This window comes from Scyliorhinus canicula, chromosome 4 (assembly GCF_902713615.1).
Source record: "Scyliorhinus canicula chromosome 4, sScyCan1.1, whole genome shotgun sequence".
Taxonomy (NCBI): Eukaryota; Metazoa; Chordata; class Chondrichthyes; order Carcharhiniformes; family Scyliorhinidae; genus Scyliorhinus; species Scyliorhinus canicula.
In genome coordinates, this window is record NC_052149.1 from 168,968,200 (window position 1) to 168,986,199 (window position 18,000).

The following is an 18,000-nucleotide window of genomic DNA, read 5'->3' on the forward strand; positions in this document are numbered from 1 at the left end:
ATTGTAGGCAACCAAAGTGTCTGCAGGAAATACGATGCCTTCTTTTCTTACCTGAAGGCTGCAGAGAAATTGAAGTCACTGTCGTGTGGACAATATGGGCTTTTACTGAATCAAGTAACTGGGAACAAACCAGTTTGTTCCCTCCTTCCACAGCCCAAAGGCCAGCCTGGACCCCTGCTACCGATACTGCGCCTGTACAAAGAGAAAAAAAATGAGAATATCCTGTTCAACTTCAATTTACCTTTCAGAAAAGCAAAGCAATTCTAACAGATGGTCAATGAAGAAAGAGCATGGCGAGCTTTCACTCGTCAGCAGGCCAATGTTACAAGATTTTCAACTCACCTCAGAAGGCCAAATCAGAGTCCAGGAGCTCTCCATTAATGGTAGTGCCATCAAGAGAAGTGGCTGCCTTTGGTAATACGGTTGTCTGCACCAGGGATCATGGTTAGATCGCTGGAGAAGGGCAAGCAGTGGCGGGATGGGCCGGGGGGAAAGGGCAGCGAAGAAACTCTCTGCATACTCCCCCTTTCTGATGCCTGCTTCCCTTAATCAGGGATCTTCCTGTCTGATCAAAACAATGCCCCACCTCAAGAGCTCACCTCGGGGATTGACAGAGGCATTAGATTCTGCCTGCAAAAGTGAACATTTTAAAGACCGCTTGCCTCTAGTGAAAGCCCCAGTAAGGTATTAAGGATTAACAAATAGTTATGTCGTTTTGAGGCTTTTCACTCTATTTTGTGGAGAGTAACATGGGGCAAGGGGTAAAATCAGACACCCATCTAACCCTGCCAGTCCTTCATCCGTCCACCTGTCTGGTTAGGAACACCCTACAGATATTAAGTGCTAAAAAAATTCTAAGGGCGGAATTCTCCGGCCGCGTTCACCTGGCAACGGAGAATCCCGCCCGAGGTCAATGGAGATCCCTATGTATACGGCTCGCCCATGGCATTTTTGTGGTGGGCGGGGTGAGAGAATTCAGCCCCAGGTGTGGGCTAAACCGGTAAGAAACTCCCCAGGGCCCAAAAAAGTGACTAGGGGTGCAATTCTCCCCAAACATTTCTAAGTTAATTTGTGGTGGATTTTTCAGGGAGTTTCCCACCGGCTTTGTCGACAAGTTTCCCACTGCTATTCAATGACACTTCGCCACTTTTTGGGGCCCTGGGGTGTTTCTCACCGGTTTAGCCCACACTTAGAATTTTTTTTAGTACTGCAAGCTGAACTCTGAGATCGGGCCGCCACTTTGAAAGGGTGCCCCGATCTCTAAGTGAGCTCGTGGGACCCCCACAGCCCTCATCCATGGGCAATGTCACCCCCCCCCCCCCCACCCTATACACATGGCCCACATGCCCCAAGTGAAGACACCCACTATGGGGTCCCTGGGAGTCCCCACTGTTCAGGACCCCCAATGACCCCTTACAGCAACCCCCTCCCTTCCAGGTTTCCCACCCATCATCCCTCCAACATCCCAGAGGCCCTACTTGCCTGCCCTGCACTGTTGAACCCTTCAAACCCCCCATCACCCTCATTTTAAGGACATGGCCCCCCTCAACCCCTGGTCCTTGGCAGTACACCTTGGCACTCAGAGACCCATGCACCGCTACCCAGGCAGTGCTCCTGCTGGCTTGGCAGTACCTGGGTGCAAGTCCCAAGGTGCCAGCTGGGAAGTGCCAAGATGCCCCCATTCCAGGGAGAATGCCAGGGAGCCGCCCTGCACTTCCCTGACCACCCAGGGGTCTCCAATAGCTCGGGCGACCTCCGCTGTGTGGTGTTTAACCTGGTCCACTTTCGTGTGGACCAACAATGACCGGCTCCTGGCTGCAATCACCCTGGTGAGGCTGAAGAACTGATGGATCCTGTGTGAGTAGGTCATAAGTAGGTTTTCAACCTACTTCTGTGACTCATTTGGTCTCGCCCATTTGGGACGGGGTTCCGACTCCGACGTCTCACAGGACTCCGGAGAGTCTCGAGAGGCTGTCGGGAGGCTCACTGGAAGACTTATTATTTCCGGGATTCTCCGGCCGTATTGTGCTCTCCCTTGAACGCAACGCAACAGCAGAATCGCGCCCCAAGTGTCATTGAATAGCAGTGGGGAACTCGCCGGTTCTCCCTGAAAAACCCGCCACAAATTTACTTCAAAATGTTTTGGGAGATTCACGCCCTAGTCTAGCATTGCAAAATGTAGTAGCATCCCCGGTAGCCTTCTGAGAAATGAAGGCAAAATGACTGAGGAAGTTGTCCGGGTCTATCTCCAATCTTTGTGGAGTGGGTTGATCTCAGGTTGGGCGCTGCTATTTGGTCTAGGGAGCGGGGGAAATAAATATCAATTAGGTTTGCAGCTTACCGTTATTCAATGAGCCCTACTCTAAAGGTGCAATGTGTGAAAATGAGACAAGTACTGGGCCAGCTTGCTCTGCACAGGATGAACAGCACCTTAGCGAGAAAGTGGAAGCTGTTTATAGGACTCTACCTCCCCAATAGTCAACAACTTTAAACTGGTGGGGACGATATTGCATAAAATTAGTGAAAAATAGAAAATTCATTTTTTTCTTGGACATTGTACATCTCACAATTCTAATTAGTTTGCTAAGTCCCCCACAATAATTTCATACCCCAGTGATTCCATTTTAATTCCTCTACCAGCTACCATCGTCATTGTAAGTTTAGGCTTCAGTTTTAGGTGGTGATTAAAAGAAGTTTAAAAAGCTCTCAGTTCTTTTCATTGTTCACTTAAACTTTAGCCTTGCAATTAAAATTTCAGCACTGATTATGGAAGATGATTGTGTAGCCCCACCGAGTTTCCAGGGAAAACAAGTGTTGGCTGAACCCTATTGTCACAAGTAGGCTTCAATGAAGTTACTGTGAAAAGCCCCTAGTCGCCACATTCCGACGCCTGTTCGGGGAGGCTGGTACGGGAATACAATCTGTACATTCAAAGATCAGCACAAGAAATGTTATCTGTGGAGCCAGATTTTATTTTTTTTCTTTATTCATTCATTCATGAGACGTGGGCGTGCTAGCTAATCCAGCATTTATTGCCCACCCCTGAAGGTATTTAAGAGTCAACCACGTTGCTGTGGGTCTGGAGTCACATGTAGGCCAGACCAGGTAAGGATGACAGATTTCCTTCCCTAAAGGACATGTGTAACAAAATTGAAATTCTCTCTTGCTAACTTTGAGAGCAATTCGTGAGCTATTTCATTGACTGAAAAAAATACAAATATAACTAATTTACACTATACTGATTAATTTTTTTAACTTTTAAAAAATAAATTTAGAGTATCCAATTCTTTTTCATTTCCAATTAAGGGGCAATTTAGCATGGCCAATCCACCAGCCCTGCACATCTTTGGGTTGTGAGGGCGAGTTCCACGCAAACACGAGGAAAATGTGTAAATTCCACACGGACAGTGACCCGGGGCCGGGAAATAACCCGGGTCCCCAGCGCCGTGAGGCAGCTAACCACTGTGCCACCATACCACCCCAACATACTGATTAATAAATATAATATTCCTTACAATCATCTCCTTACAAGATGACTGAATGCAAGGCTCCATCCTGCATCTGACCATAGCACATTTCTGCAGTTTATCTTCATATAGAAATGATTAGCTTGTAGATGACTGGGAAGTCAAATGGAATGAATTCACCAACTGAAACCAACTACTTCTTTATATTCAAATGGTGTCTGTACAAAAGATTAATTTAGAAGCTGCAAAATTGGGCTGCGGGGTGAAACCGGCAGACGTGGTGCTTCAAAACCTCTTTCCCGAGCCAAGACAAACCAAACCCTGCCAAGTCTCCCAGTTGGGAACTGGCCATAAATTTGCAAATAATTACTATTGAGGCCAAGGTCCTGGTTAGGGTGTAGCTCCTCTTACTGTCAGCTGAACATCATATACAGTACTAGCCAGCAGGAGCACTGACATGTTAATGTTAAGAACCCAGTTCAGCATGGTCAGCCAGTCAAGTTCAAATTTTCTAAGAATCAACTTTATCCATGACCCGCTGTGTGATTGGAGAGAATCATGCTCTGATTGTTTTGTATGCAGCACTGTCTGTTGGAAAGGAGTTCGAGGTACAGGGTGAATAAGGCCTGAATATCCAAATGGGAATACTGAGGTTCTGTCACTTGTGACAGGGTTTCTCTTCATAAAAGTCATTGATGCAAAGTCATAAAGGGAGAATATAAACTTTTTACATTCCGATTCGAATCTGTTGTCCACGCTCAATGCCTGATGATGGTGTTCATACTCAAGTTCCTTTCCTTCCCCCATCCAATTTGTCACTGCAGGAACTATGTGACCTGGGATAGTTTGATTAATCATAGAATTTACAGTGCAGAAGTGGCCATTCGGCCCATCGAGTCTGCACCAGCCCTTGGAAAGAGTACCTTACTTGAGCCCACACCTCCACCTCATCCCCGCAACCCAGTAATCCCACCTAACCTTGATGGACACCAAGGGCAATTTAGCATGGCCAATCCACCTAACCTGCACATCTTTGGACTGTGGGAGGAAACCAGAGCACCCGGAAGAAACCCGCGCAGACACGGGGAGAACGTGCAGACCCAAGCCGGGAATCGAACCTGGGACCCTGGAGCTGTGAAGCCGTGGGAGAGTTTGATTAATCGTGAACACTCAGTTAATTTTTTTTTTAAAACATCGAAAACTATTTATAATTTAACCAGAAACATGTTCTGACAGCATGGGAGAGATTGGGACATTTTCAATACGAACCCAGATTATATCAGTTTTAACTCAGTGGTGAAATGTTTGCATGAAATGGGGAAGTTGTTATTACTACATATACATTTACAAATACAAGTCCCAGTTAATAAGAGACGTTAACCTGCAAGGGAACTTAATTATTTTTTTTTAGCTTTTGCCAATTAAGTACGTTTCTGTTGGGACAGTTTAAAATAAACTTCAGTCAGAGAGCTTCAGCAAATAAATTACTGTAATGGCACTGAACAGTCAGGGATAGACTTTGCTGATAAGAGATTAAGCAAGAGAACAAACTTTTGTTAGTTTTAGGCATGAGAAGGTACCTGTCATAAATCTTGAAAATCAGGAAGTGTGTCATGTTATTCTTGTTAAAGGACGTTCAACTGGTTTTATGAAGAAGTATTTTGAAACATGCAGATTTTCAAAGTAGCTAGAGTGCAATAAATGCATAAAAAGAGTGATGTTTATAGATACTTTGGAATTCAAAGCTTCGCCAGCTTTTAAATCGAAGCTTAAAGCCTGTAACACATTGAGGTCTCCAGTCTTGTATTGTAAAATGTGACCCTTAGCATGTGTGTAATTGAAATGAAATGAAAATCGCTTATTGTCACGGGTAGGCTTCAATTAAGTTACTGTGAAAAGCCCCTAGTCGCCACATTCCGGCGCTTGTTCGGGGAGGCTGGTACGGGAATTGAACGGTGCTGCTGGCCTGCCTTGGTCTGCTTTAAAAGCCAGCAATTTAGCCCAGTGTGCTAAACCAGCCAATCATTGTATACTTAGTTCCTCCAAAAGTCAATAATATTCAGAACTTGTTAGAGACAGCACGAGATTGGAGGGGGTGTCAGTGTGGTCACTGATCTGTGACAATCACCGTTTTGTTTCGGGGGGCTGGATGGGGGCTTTAGGAGGTGGCAGCGGGAGGGATTGAGAGATTTGGGGGTCTCTTCATTCAGGTAGGTTTCCCGAGCCTTTAGAGGAGTTTGATTGACGGGTGGGAATGGGTTTCGATACCTGCAGGTACGGGATTATGTCCGGAGGCAGGTTCTAAGCTTCCCTCGCCTCCCCGAGGGGACTACAGGATAAGGTAATGTCAAAAACGGGGGTTGGGAAGGGGAGGGTCTCGGAGGAATTGATGGAGCGGGAAGGAGTCCAAATCGGGGAAGTGAAGAGGAAGTGGGAGGAAGAGTTGGAAATCGGACTGTGGGAAAAGGCCTTGAGGAGAGTCAATTCATCCTCGTCATGTGCCAGGCTTAGTCTGATCCAGTTTAAGATGGTCCATAGGCTTCATATGACTGAGGCCCGGATGAGTAGGTTTTTAAAGGAAGTGGAGATAGGTGCGGACACTATGGGGGAAGCCCGGTGAATCATGTACATATGTTCTGGGCGTGTCTGAGGTGGAGGGTATTCTGGCAGGGATTTGCAGACACCATGTCAGAGGTCCTGGAAGGGAGGGTGACTCAGAGTCCAGAATTCATAATATTTGGGATATCGGAAGATCCGGGGCCTGGGGGAGGGAGGGGGGGGGGGGGGGGGGGGGGGGGGGGCAGCCCGATATTTTGGCCTTTGTCTCCCTGGTGGCCTGGAGACGGATTTTGCTGGGATGCACCCCAACGTCTACATATCCTTCCTAAAGTTGGTTCCTAGGATAGAATGCAATATTCCAGCCAAGGCCTAACCAGTGTTTTATAAGTGTAACAGAAATTCTTTGCTTTTGCATTCTATGTCCCTGTTGCTAAAGCATATGATGCCATTTTACTTCATTAACCACTCTCTCAACTTGTCCTGCCACATCTTTTTTTTAAATTAAAAAAAATCCAATTAAGGGGCAATTTAGTGTGTCCACCTACTCTACACATCTTTGGGTTGTGGGGGCGAAACGCACACAGACACGGGGAGAATTTAATAATATATATGTATATATTAAATATATACACACGCACACTCTTAAATTTCATGTTCCACTTGTCGGCCTATTCCACCAACTTGTCTACGTTCTTTTGAAGTTCTACACTTCCCTCATAATGGTTCATAACATTTCCATGGTTTCATAGCATCCATAAATTTTCAAATTGTGTCCTGTACACCAATGTCTGGGTAATTAATATATATCAGGAAGAGCAGGGGTCTGAACACCGATCCCCAGGGAACGGCACTATAAAACTCCCTCCGGTCCAACTAACTATCATTCACCACTATTCTGTTTCCTGTCCATCAGCCTATTTTGTATCCTTGTTGCTACTGTTCTTTTATTCCATAAACTCGAACTTTATTCATAATAATCTTTATTGTCACAAGTAGGCTTACACTAATACTGCAATGAAGTTACTGTGAAAAGCCCCTAGTCGCCACATTCCGGCCCTGTTCGGGAACACAAGAGGGAGAATCAGAATGTCAAATTCACCTAACAGCATGTTTTTTGGGACTTGTGGGAGGAAACCGGAGCACCCGGAGGAAACTCATGCAGACACAGGGAGAACGTGCAGACTCCGCACACACAGTGACCTAAGCCGGGAATCGAACCTGGGACATTGGCGCTGTGAAGCAACAGTGCTAACCACTACACTACCGTGCCGCCCATTAGTCTGTTCTGTGACACTTTATCAAATGCCTGTTTGAAGTCTATGTAGACCACATCAACAGCATTACCTTCATCAACCCTCCGTGTAAAAGAAACTTAAGTTAATTATACACTATTTGTCCTGAACTAATCGGTGCTAGTTTTCCAGAATTACCCCACATTTGCCCCTGTGACTATGACTTTGCCCTGAATTATGGCTTCCAGAAACATCCCCACTACTGAGGTTAAACTAACTGGCCTATAGTTGCTGGACTTTTGCAACCTTTTTTGAACACGGTTGTAACATTTTCAATTCTCCAATCCTCTGGCACCACTAAAAAGAGTAAAAGGAAGACTGAAAAATTATTATGTGGAGATGCCGGCGTTGGACTGGGGTGAGCACAGTAAGAAGTCTTACAACACCAGGTTAAAGTCCAACAGGTTTGTTTCAAACACGAGCTTTCGGAGCACTGCTCCTTCCTCAGGTGAATGAAGTTTCTGCTCAGCAATTCTGCATTGTCGAGTGTCGCAGAATTGCTGAGCAGAAACTTATAGCCAAGTTCCGCACGCATGAGTGCGGCCTCAACCGGGATCTTGGATTCATGTCGCATTACATTCACCCCCCACCATCTGGCCTGGACTTGCAAAATCCTACCAACTGTCCTGGCTTGAGACAATTCACACCTCTTTAACCTGGGGTTACCCCATCTCTGGATCTGTAAAGATTTGATTACCCGCAAATGCTCGCATTCCAAGCATGGTCTGGCATCTTTGACTTTGTCTATATAAATGTTTCTGGAACATACTTCTTCATTCACCCGAGGAAGGAGCAGTGCTCCGAAAGCTCGTGTTTGAAACAAACCTGTTGGACTTTAACCTGGTGTTGTAAGACTTCTTACTGAAAAATTATTGCCACTGCCTCTGCAATTTTCACTCACAATTCCTTCAGTACTGCTGGCTGCATCTCATTTGGCCTTGGTGTCATATTAACTTCCAAGTACAGACAATCTATATCAGGGTTTTTCAAAGTGTGGGTCGGGACCAGTCAGTCACGGAGTTCCTGCAGTGGTCCTGATCGGGGGAGAAATGCACACATGGACAGTGACTCAGGGTTGGATTGAACCCGGGCCCTTGGTGCCATGAGGCATCAGTGCTAACCACTGTGACGGAATATATATATTATGTATTTATTATGTATCTACTTAAATTTCATCTTCCACTTGTTGGCCTATTCCACCAACTTGTCAATGTTCTTTTAAAGTTCTACACTTCCCTCATTTATATCGCAGAAGTTAGCACTGCTGCCTCATGGCTGCTACCTGCTTTTAAATTGAGAATGGAGCTGCCACCGCCTTTTAAGTGAAAGGAAATGAGGCACTGTGTAGTCTCCCAGCCAGAAACAGCAGCAGTGACAAGGTCATATGTCCTGCACGTACACGTGACCTCAAGCACCATCCAATTACGTGCTTTTGGCACCAAATCACGGAGGAGAGCTTCATCCATGTTCTAGCTGCTGGCAAACAAGCCCCGTGCGCCCAAAGATCTGTGGATCGAGAATCAGCCTGAAGACCCACGGCAGAAATCCACAATCCTGAGCAGAAATCCTCACACTGACGGACAGCCACAGTGACGTAGTTCCATATCAATTTTTTTGTAATAATAGTCGCAAGACGTGACATGCGACTATGAATACTTTTAAAAGGTGCTGAATACAAAATATTGTTGCAAATCTAAAATAATTACACAAGCTAACAAACCTGCCATTTAAAGAGAAAAGCGTAACTTTTAACCTTCCGACCTTGGTCAGAATGGTTCATGACTGAATATTTAGCAGTCATTTCTGTACAGGGGTTGATCGATTTTTCCAACGCACGCATTTCCAATAATATCTGTTCCACTTGAAACCAGCTTTTTACTCACCGGAAGAATTGTCTAGATTCAGCCCATCATATTTCTAAGTAATAGTAATATTCTCATAATCTAAAAGAAAATAAAGTGCTTGCTGCTTTCAGGCTACCTGTAATCTGTCGAACAGTTAACCCCTCAAAGCACGCTTGTAATCATACTTTCTAAAGCTGTTAGTAACCAAAGTCCTCCACTGGTGCAGTGTGCATTCCTCTTCAGAAAATATCGGAGCAAACATTTCCAGGGAAGTACCATGGAAGAGAACACGGGCGTGATTCACCGATTACGGGACTAAGTGTCTGTGCCGTCGTGAACGCTGTCGCGTTTCACGAGGGCACGAAATGGGTATGGGCAGTAACGATTCTGGCCCCGGCGGCACCAACCCACGCATGCGCAGTAGGCTTACAGAACGCTCCGGCCCCGACGCAACATGGCACGGGGGTTCTGGGGCCGGAAGCGCAACAAAAGAGGCCAGCCCGCCGATCGGTGAGCCCCAATCGCGGGCTAGACCCCTTCGGAGGCCTCCCCCCCCCCACCTCCACAGGCCGCCCCCCGACCCTTCGCGCAGAGTTCCCGCCGGCAGCGACCAGGTGTGGACGACGCCGGCAGGACTCAGCTTTTTCCGCACGGCCGCTAGGCCCAGAGAATCAGTGGCCCGGCCGTGTACAGCGGCCTTGACCAGCACCACGCAAATGGTGCCGATTCTCCGCCCTACATTTTTCGATTATCCAAAACCAGCTTTCTAACAATGTTGGATTTGATAGTTTCATATGATTTTCCTCTCCCTGAACAAATTTTCATTGCTTCTACTGGTAGGAGAGAGGGTAAAGAAAGAAAAATGCATTACGTTTTGGCATATTAGTACTTCAAGAGTGCATCACTGTAAAATGGATAAAATGGCATCCATTCCTTTTTTTTAAATAAATTGAGAGCACCCATTCATTTTTTCCTATTAAGGGGCAATTTAGCGAGGTCAATCCACCTGCACAGCTTTGGGTTGTGGGAGCGAAACCCACGCAAACACGGGGAGAAGGCACAAACTCCACACCGACAGTGACCCAGAGCTGGGATCGAACCTGTGACCTCGGCCCCGTGAGGCAGCAATGCTAACCACTGCGCCACTGTGCTGCCCATTCACTCCTTAGTTGACTGCAGTTTGCTGCTATAGTTTTCTTTAAGCATATCTTCACACTTCTTTTTTCCCCCCTTTGGGAATAGTAGGGAAATGGTTGGAGGATTCCCGAGCCGATTATCAGCCTGAACTGCATTATGAACAGTCCTTCCATGGTCAATAGGTCCCAGCGTTGGGCTCGAACCCGGAGCTTCTGGTCCAAAGGTAGGGACAGTATCGCCGTGTCACAAGATTTCCACCCTGCTACAGTGAAGTCCCAGCAGTCACCATCACCTGATGTGTTAGTACAGACTATGGGACGAAATGAAACACTCAGTAGGTCTTTTTACTGAGGCACCACGGGGGGGGCAAAATAAAAAATAACAAAGAGCTGAACAATAGCTGTGTGGCGCTGCTGCTGCGCAGCTTTTGGCAGCTGGTTCTCCGCCCCACTGGAAGTAGTTTGGCGACAGGTTAGCTGTTTGTCCTGTTAACCACAGGACATGCACATATCCTGGAAACAGAGAGGGATGGGAAGTGGGGAATGTCCGATTGTAAATTTTTGTTACAAAAAGAAAAATTTTACTTCTCAATAATGCTAAAGGGAGGAAAATGATGTTCATTCAACTCCGATTAGTTAGTGCCAATGAAGTAAGCTTGATTGACAGCCCAGTGTGACTCACATTTGACCCCGAGAGGAACAGGCAGGCAGGCCATGAAGCATCCCTTTTGAGTTTCCCAGTTTACTGACAGATATTTATTACTGGGCAAACAAAGACTGGCTAGACATAAGGTCAGCCAGCGTTGACCCTTTCCATCCTGCATTTGTTCTTGTGCGGGTGGCAAAACCAAAAATCTGGAGTGTTTCCCTGCAGTTCTAGTGAAGGGGAATAAAACAATGAAAAAGTGTTGGCGAAAAATTGGAAGGGATGGCACATCCAGGGGAGAAGAAAACACACCGAATTCCTTCTCGGTCTAAAATATTACTACAGAAAAAACAAACAGCTCACAAAACAAAGTGTGCAAGTACACAAGGCCAACCCTCCTTCTCCGGCCCTTGCAGTTGTTCAACAATATTTTACCTGCACAGACCAAAACACTTTCAGACATCTGCCTGTGTACTACTCCAAAGTAGTTAAGTATGGGACCATGAATTTATCTGGCAAACATGCTTGTTCAATAATCCGCAAGTAGTTGTTCATAGTTTACTCCAAATTATTAAATCCATATTAAAGTAACTGGCACCCTGTGGAGCAGCATGAAGTAGTGGAAAGGAGCATCTTTCCCCAGTTTCCAATCCCAGTTCTAGCATAGAACAGTACAGCACAGAACAGGCCCTCCGGCCCTCATAGAACATAGAACAGTACAGCACAGAACAGGCCCTTCGGCCCTCGATGTTGTGCCGAGCCATGATCACCCTACTCAAACCCACGTATCCACCCTATACCCGTAACCCAACAACCCCCCACCCCTTAACCTTACTTTTTAGGACACTACGGGCAATTTATCATGGCCAATCCACCTAACCCGCACATCTTTGGACTGTGGGAGGAAACCGGAGCACCCGGAGAAAACCCATGCACACACATGCAGGGAAGCACGGTGGGAACGGGATCAGCCATGGGAAGCACGAAAAAGGGAGGATGAATTGGTGCTCTGGACTGTAAATAGAAGCAATTTGCTTCACATTATTGGCAGAAGCCTGGGAATAGCTTGCTCAAAAACCTCTCTCAACAGAAAGTGGTGTGCGTTACTTTAAATTATCCCTTCTTTAAAAAATACCTTACATGTGTCAATTGCCTCAAGTAAGCTGAACCAACAGCACAATAACATGAGGTCAGTATGCCATTACTGGATGTATTACTTTTAGTCGCACTGTGACTAATTAAAGGATGTATTACTTTTAGTAGCACTGACTGTTTATAGTTCATGTGTACAAAGCTGCAACAGCCATAGTTATTGGAACCTTTATTTACCTGCGGCAATTCTAAGATTCGAAGTATGTTCACATTATAAACTTGCTTGGCATGTCTCTGAATCTGCATTATGCAAACACAAATGGTAACGAGTCTTAAACATGTTCTTGAACTGCAACATTTCACAGCCATCCAAATGTGCGCCTTTTTCTTTTTTGATTTTCACGAAAAAAATAATCCTATGTACATACAAAATGAAAATAATACAACAAGCACATGGTGTAAAACTGAATTCAGTCACGGCATGGACTCAAAAGATGTAGATGGAAAATTGTAATGTGTGTGTGTTTTTCTTGGGGGGGGGGGGGGGGGGACGGACGACACCACATTTCATCCTTTTCTTCTTTGAATTTAACCTGTAGAAAGGAGAAATTTTATAACTGTACAGACACAGCCTGGAGAATGGCTGTATAAACTTAAATCACACAACACAGAGAGACCTGCTAATATATTTCTGGCAGAAATTTCTGCTGTGAATATTTCAGGAAATAACTGCTCACCTCAAAAAGGGAGAAGCATGAATTGCTTCTAGATGTGCCAAACTCAGTTTATAAAGAAGAAACTCAAGCATTTAAAAGGTCGGATAACATTGCAGCTGATCCGAAATGTAAAGAAATGTATTATAAAACAGGCAAGGTACAGGAAAATGCTAGAGCTATGTAATACATGAAAATAATTTCACCAATATTCACTGTGGCAATACAGACCGTACAGCATTTCACAGTCCAACACATCCCGTCACACAGTTGTAATAGGGGACCTCTCCTTTTATGGAAAACTAACTGTGAAATGGCTGCAGGTCTTTCTTATTAAGAAATTTAAAGAGCAGTAGCTACTGATTTATCAAGCAACCAGATAATTAAAACAAATCCAGCCAGCAGCAATTATTTGAATGACAACAATGTCCAGTATTTATTCCCCTGTAAATATGCATGTTTTATATGTATTCATTCTTACAAAATTATGATATGTTGATTAACCGTGTACAAAGATTAAAGAGGTACATACCAACAAATGCAGGAATGGTTACTGACTGACCATAGTTTGCTCTCATAATAGCAGTGACTACTTCATCAGTGAGGCGTTGCGAGATCCCCAATTCCTGCAGAGTCTCTGCCACAGATCGCTGTGTCATGTTAATGAAACGCTCCCCGCCCAATGCCTGCAGCATTTCCTCCACCGTGCTGAACGCGTAGCCATGGGATTGGTACTTGTAGATCCTGCCCCACAATGACAACATAGGGTTAAACACTTCTTTTGTGCACTACTCCTTTTCTCACATCTTGAGAAAATTCCTACTTATTGATTGGCAGGCATTAAAGGGACTAATGTGAAAGCATTTAAAACAAACCACCAAGTTTCATTCATCAGCTGGCAAGAGATGCCCAGTATTATTTTTTAAAATACTGCCGATAATTATTTCAGTAGATGCTATGGACTTGCTTTCCCTGGGAACATAGCTGTTCTGGTATCAAGTGTCTATATAGCACTAAGCTCAATTGTGCCATCTCCTATCAATTCAGTATCTGCTCATAAATGAACAATGATCTTATGTGCAAGGTAGAGTGATGCAACCCATGTCAATTGTTTTCAGGGCAGCAAAGGGTAATGGAAGAAAATTAGGTGAAGAGAGAAAAGTTAGCTCCAGTGAGACACAGAGGCTGCTTCCACAACCACATGCATGCTTGCTTCATGAAACAACTATCATTTCACAATACTGTCTTCACAGGTTTGATTAATCCTTGGGTGTATTAAATTTCTCTTTCATCATTCTGAGAAGTACCCTAGTCTTCAGTTGGTATGTCCAACATAACAAAAGCAAGTTGACGATCTCACCAAGTTGTGCAATTGTAGATTGTAGCTCAGCGCAACAGAAAAATGGGCTGCCTTAAACTGCGCTTTAAAAGTCAACTGTAGTAAGGCATCAAAAATAACATCTCAGAAAATCGTTTTCTTAATTATAAAAGTGACAAACGAACTAGAAAATTCACAGGAGCACTATCCTTGCAGTTTTGCAGGAATCACGTCTACTTTGGGAACTTCATTACTGACTTTTTCTGGCTACAAGAGCGGGGTTTGGAGCCACAGGTGTATGCCAGCCCCCTCTATGCAACCAAACATCCCTGGATCGCTCATGGTAGCGGGCCTGCTGCAAAAGGGGGAGGGGGCAATCTGTGTACCCTAAACAGCCCCCTTACAAAGGAGCCTCTGTAAAACTTCTGTCAAAATGTTTTTGCCCCTTCTGCAGACCCTGGGCCATCAGGTGCACTGCACTTTTTTTTACGGACAGATATGTCTGACGAGATCGGGTGTACCAGTGCTGATCATACAACAGGTTTCAACTAAGTGCCTAGCAGCGGAAACCGGAAACATATGGAACGGCATTCCCGGTCACTCTTTATGTAGAGGCAGGTGACCAGACGGCTATACAGAAAAAATTCCCACAAGGCTGGGGCTTGGACATATTTGGGACCTCGTGGATTGCTATCAAAATATCATCAGAGCAATTGTGAATTTTTGTGTGGCTTACAAATGCATTGCCCTGGATCACTATATTGTGGCAGCTATAAAGCCAAGAATTAGCAGTACAGAATGAAAGTTAATGGTATTTATATGAAAAAACACAAAAATCGTCAATGTGCTGATAAGGTATCCTACCAAGAGATTTAAAAGTACGAACACTGGTGGGGGTTAGCTGATCTGAGTGATAGCAACAGTGAGAGCATTATTTAATTAACTTTAGAACCCTTGAGCGACAACGGACAAGAGTTTTACTCCATATCTGAGTTTGTGCCTACTGGGGGTCAAATGCGTGAACTATGTTCTCATTTGCTGTAGACTCCAAAGCTCCTGGCACAATTGTTTGTGGCTGTACAAGGAAACAGAATAAAGCTAATTTTCAAAACAGAAACATTTTACAACAGATTGCACACTGACCGAGAGCAATGTTCTGCTGTAAACCAATACCTGAATCAGATGATAGGGAAGTTTATTTCACTGATATTTGTGGGATATTCTTGTACACCAATTGGCAACTGAGCTTCCTACATTAAAATAATTCTCAGGTTGCAAAAATGCTTTGGGATATTCTGAAGTCATGAAAGATGCAATAAATATGAATAGATAAGTTTCACAATAACAATGAAACAGGTGGATCATGTTGCTGATTGTCCGTCAACTAACGGTTTCAATGTGTCCCTTAACTAATGAATTGTAGGTTTCAGATTTAAAAAAATGAAAATCGCTTATTGTCACAACTAGGCTTCAAATGAAGTTACTGTAAAAAGCCCCTAGTCACCACATTCCGGCGCCTGTTCGGGGAGGATTGAGGATTGTCCTCTCACGGATGATTAATGAGTAATGCTATGCTGAAACAACAATATATGAATTACACAATGTGCAGTACCTCATGAACTTCTCCAATATCTCCTCCACCCACATCTGCAGACGCAGTAAACCAAAGCCATACCGCCACCACATTTTAAATAGATCTTGAAGGTACCAGTCTGTCTCTTCAAACACAAACTGCTCCCCATTGAAGAGTGCTACTTTCTCTGGAACGCCTCTTCTGTGTCTCAGACCTGGGACAGAGATAGAAAGAGTGGAAAGACTAAGAACCAACAAATCACCCCAATAAGAACTTATGTTTTTAAAATCAACCTTTTACAAGCTACATTTGGACCTCTGGCAAAGTGCGTCTTATAATTAAAGGGTTTCCTAATGGCTCAGATGAGTAAGTCAGCGAGTAGCGGAATGATACAGGCTAAATGAAGTTCCAGGTTTAATCTTAGAGAGATGGTCGCAGAGTTTTTACAATTGACTTCAGCAGCATGGACTAGGATTGAGAGTGGGGGTAGATCAGTCAGAATATCTGGTTTCTATTCAGTGCACTATTGGAAATCATGTGCCGGAAATCAATTAAAGCAGGACGGAGCCTGATGAAAGGCTGTGTCTAGGCCGGCACATAATAAATTGTTAGGAGTGAAAGGGGACCTGGCACCTGTAAAAATCAAACACGGGCAGGGATTCAGGATTTCCAGGAGCAGAAATAGCGATGGAATGAGAAATTAATGGGGGGGAAAACAAAGCAAACGTTGCATTTCCGGGGGAAGGAGGGGTACATTTAGTTAACAATCTTTGCTGACAACCTTTATTGGTTCGTCATAGAATCATAGAATTTCTACGGTGCAAAAGGAGGCCATTCGGCCCATCAAGTCTGCACCGAACCTCCAAAACAGCACCCTGCCTAGGCCCAATCCCCTGCCCTGTCCCTGTAACTATCCCTAACCTCTGAGCTCCAAGAGGCAACTTAGCATGGCCAATCCATCTAACCTGCACATCTTTGGACTGGGAGGAAACCGGAGCACCCGGAGGAAACCCACTCAGACATGGGGAGAACATGCAAACTCCACACAGTCACCCAACTCGGGTCCCTGGTACTGTAAGACAGCAGTGCTAACTATTGTGCCATCGTCCCGGCCTCAAAGCCAAAGAAACGTAATTTTAAAAGTACTGTCTCCATCATCTAAAATCCTTATTAACGATATCTGCATGGATTATCACTTGATCTTGAACAGAGTGTATTCTGTAAGAATTTAGTTAGTGTAGAGTGTGATTCGAATATGAATGAGAATGATAAAATCTAATATTGCAGCTTTATATTTTTTTTTAAACTTACAATTGAGGGATTTTGCAATTCAGTGGATGTAAAATAGTACCATTCAGCACTGAAATTTAAATTTCAAATGAGTTTCGTTGTACCACTGCTACAAATATTAAAAAAAATTCCTATGCAAATCCAAATTGCTTTTCTATTGTATTGTGCTTTATATATTCACATGAATCACCACCCAGACAAAGGTTTTGTTCAGATGTCGTCCCCAAGTCCAAAGATATGTGGGTTAGGTGAATTCGCCATAATAAATTGCCCCTTAGTGTCCAAGGGTGCACAGATTAGGTTACGGAATACAGGAATTAGGAGCAGAAGAAGGCAATTCAGCCCTTGGAGCCTACTCCGCCATTCAATATGATCATGGTTGAGCTCTTCCTGGTCTCAAATCCACATTCTTACCTGTTCCCTATATCCCTTTAACCCATTTTTTTTTAAAGTCAGAAATATATCTATCTCCTTCTTTAAACCAGTTAATGACTCAGATTCCATCGCACTATGGGGCAGCAAGTTCCACAAATTCACCACCCTCTGCGAGAAGTTGTTCCTCCCCATCTCAGTTCTAAATGAAATGAAATGAAAATCGCTTATTGTCACGAGTAGGCTTCAAATGAAGTTACTGTGAAAAGCCCCTAGTCGCCACATTCCGGCGCCTGTTCGGGGAGGCTGTTACGGGAATCGAACCGTGCTGCTGGCTTGCCTTGGTCTGCTTTCAAAGCCAGCGATTTAGTCGTGAGCTAAACAGCCCCTGTTTCTACCGCCTCTCACCCTATATCTGTGACTGTGATTATGGGGGTTCGGGGGAAGTGGATATGTGTGCTCTTTCGCAGGGTTGGTGCAGACTCTATCAGCCAAATGGCCTCCTTCTGTGCTGTAGGGATTATGATTCTAAGTTCTTGCACTGTTATAAACTTTAGTTGTTTCATTAAATGTGCAAACATAAATAGTGCAGATTTATGTAGCCTCATCACATATCCAGATAAAAACCATCATTATCCTGACTTTGGGTGCGATTTAACGGCCAAATTGCACCTGGCAAGGATCTAGGCACGCCGGTT

At 44.5% G+C, this 18,000-nt stretch overlaps 1 protein-coding gene across 1 annotated transcript in view; it reads right to left on the reverse strand.

Moving 5' to 3' along the window:
* The window catches only part of LOC119965154 (prenylcysteine oxidase-like), a 43,732-nt gene that overhangs the window by 8,504 nt on the left and 17,228 nt on the right, over positions 1-18,000 (reverse strand). The window contains exons 3-5 of the mRNA XM_038795501.1: positions 15,680-15,854; positions 13,282-13,493; positions 52-192 (exon numbers count right to left, since the gene is read on the reverse strand). Coding sequence (XP_038651429.1) covers positions 52-192; positions 13,282-13,493; positions 15,680-15,854 — 528 coding nt within the window. The remainder of the gene's footprint in view (positions 1-51; positions 193-13,281; positions 13,494-15,679; positions 15,855-18,000) is intronic.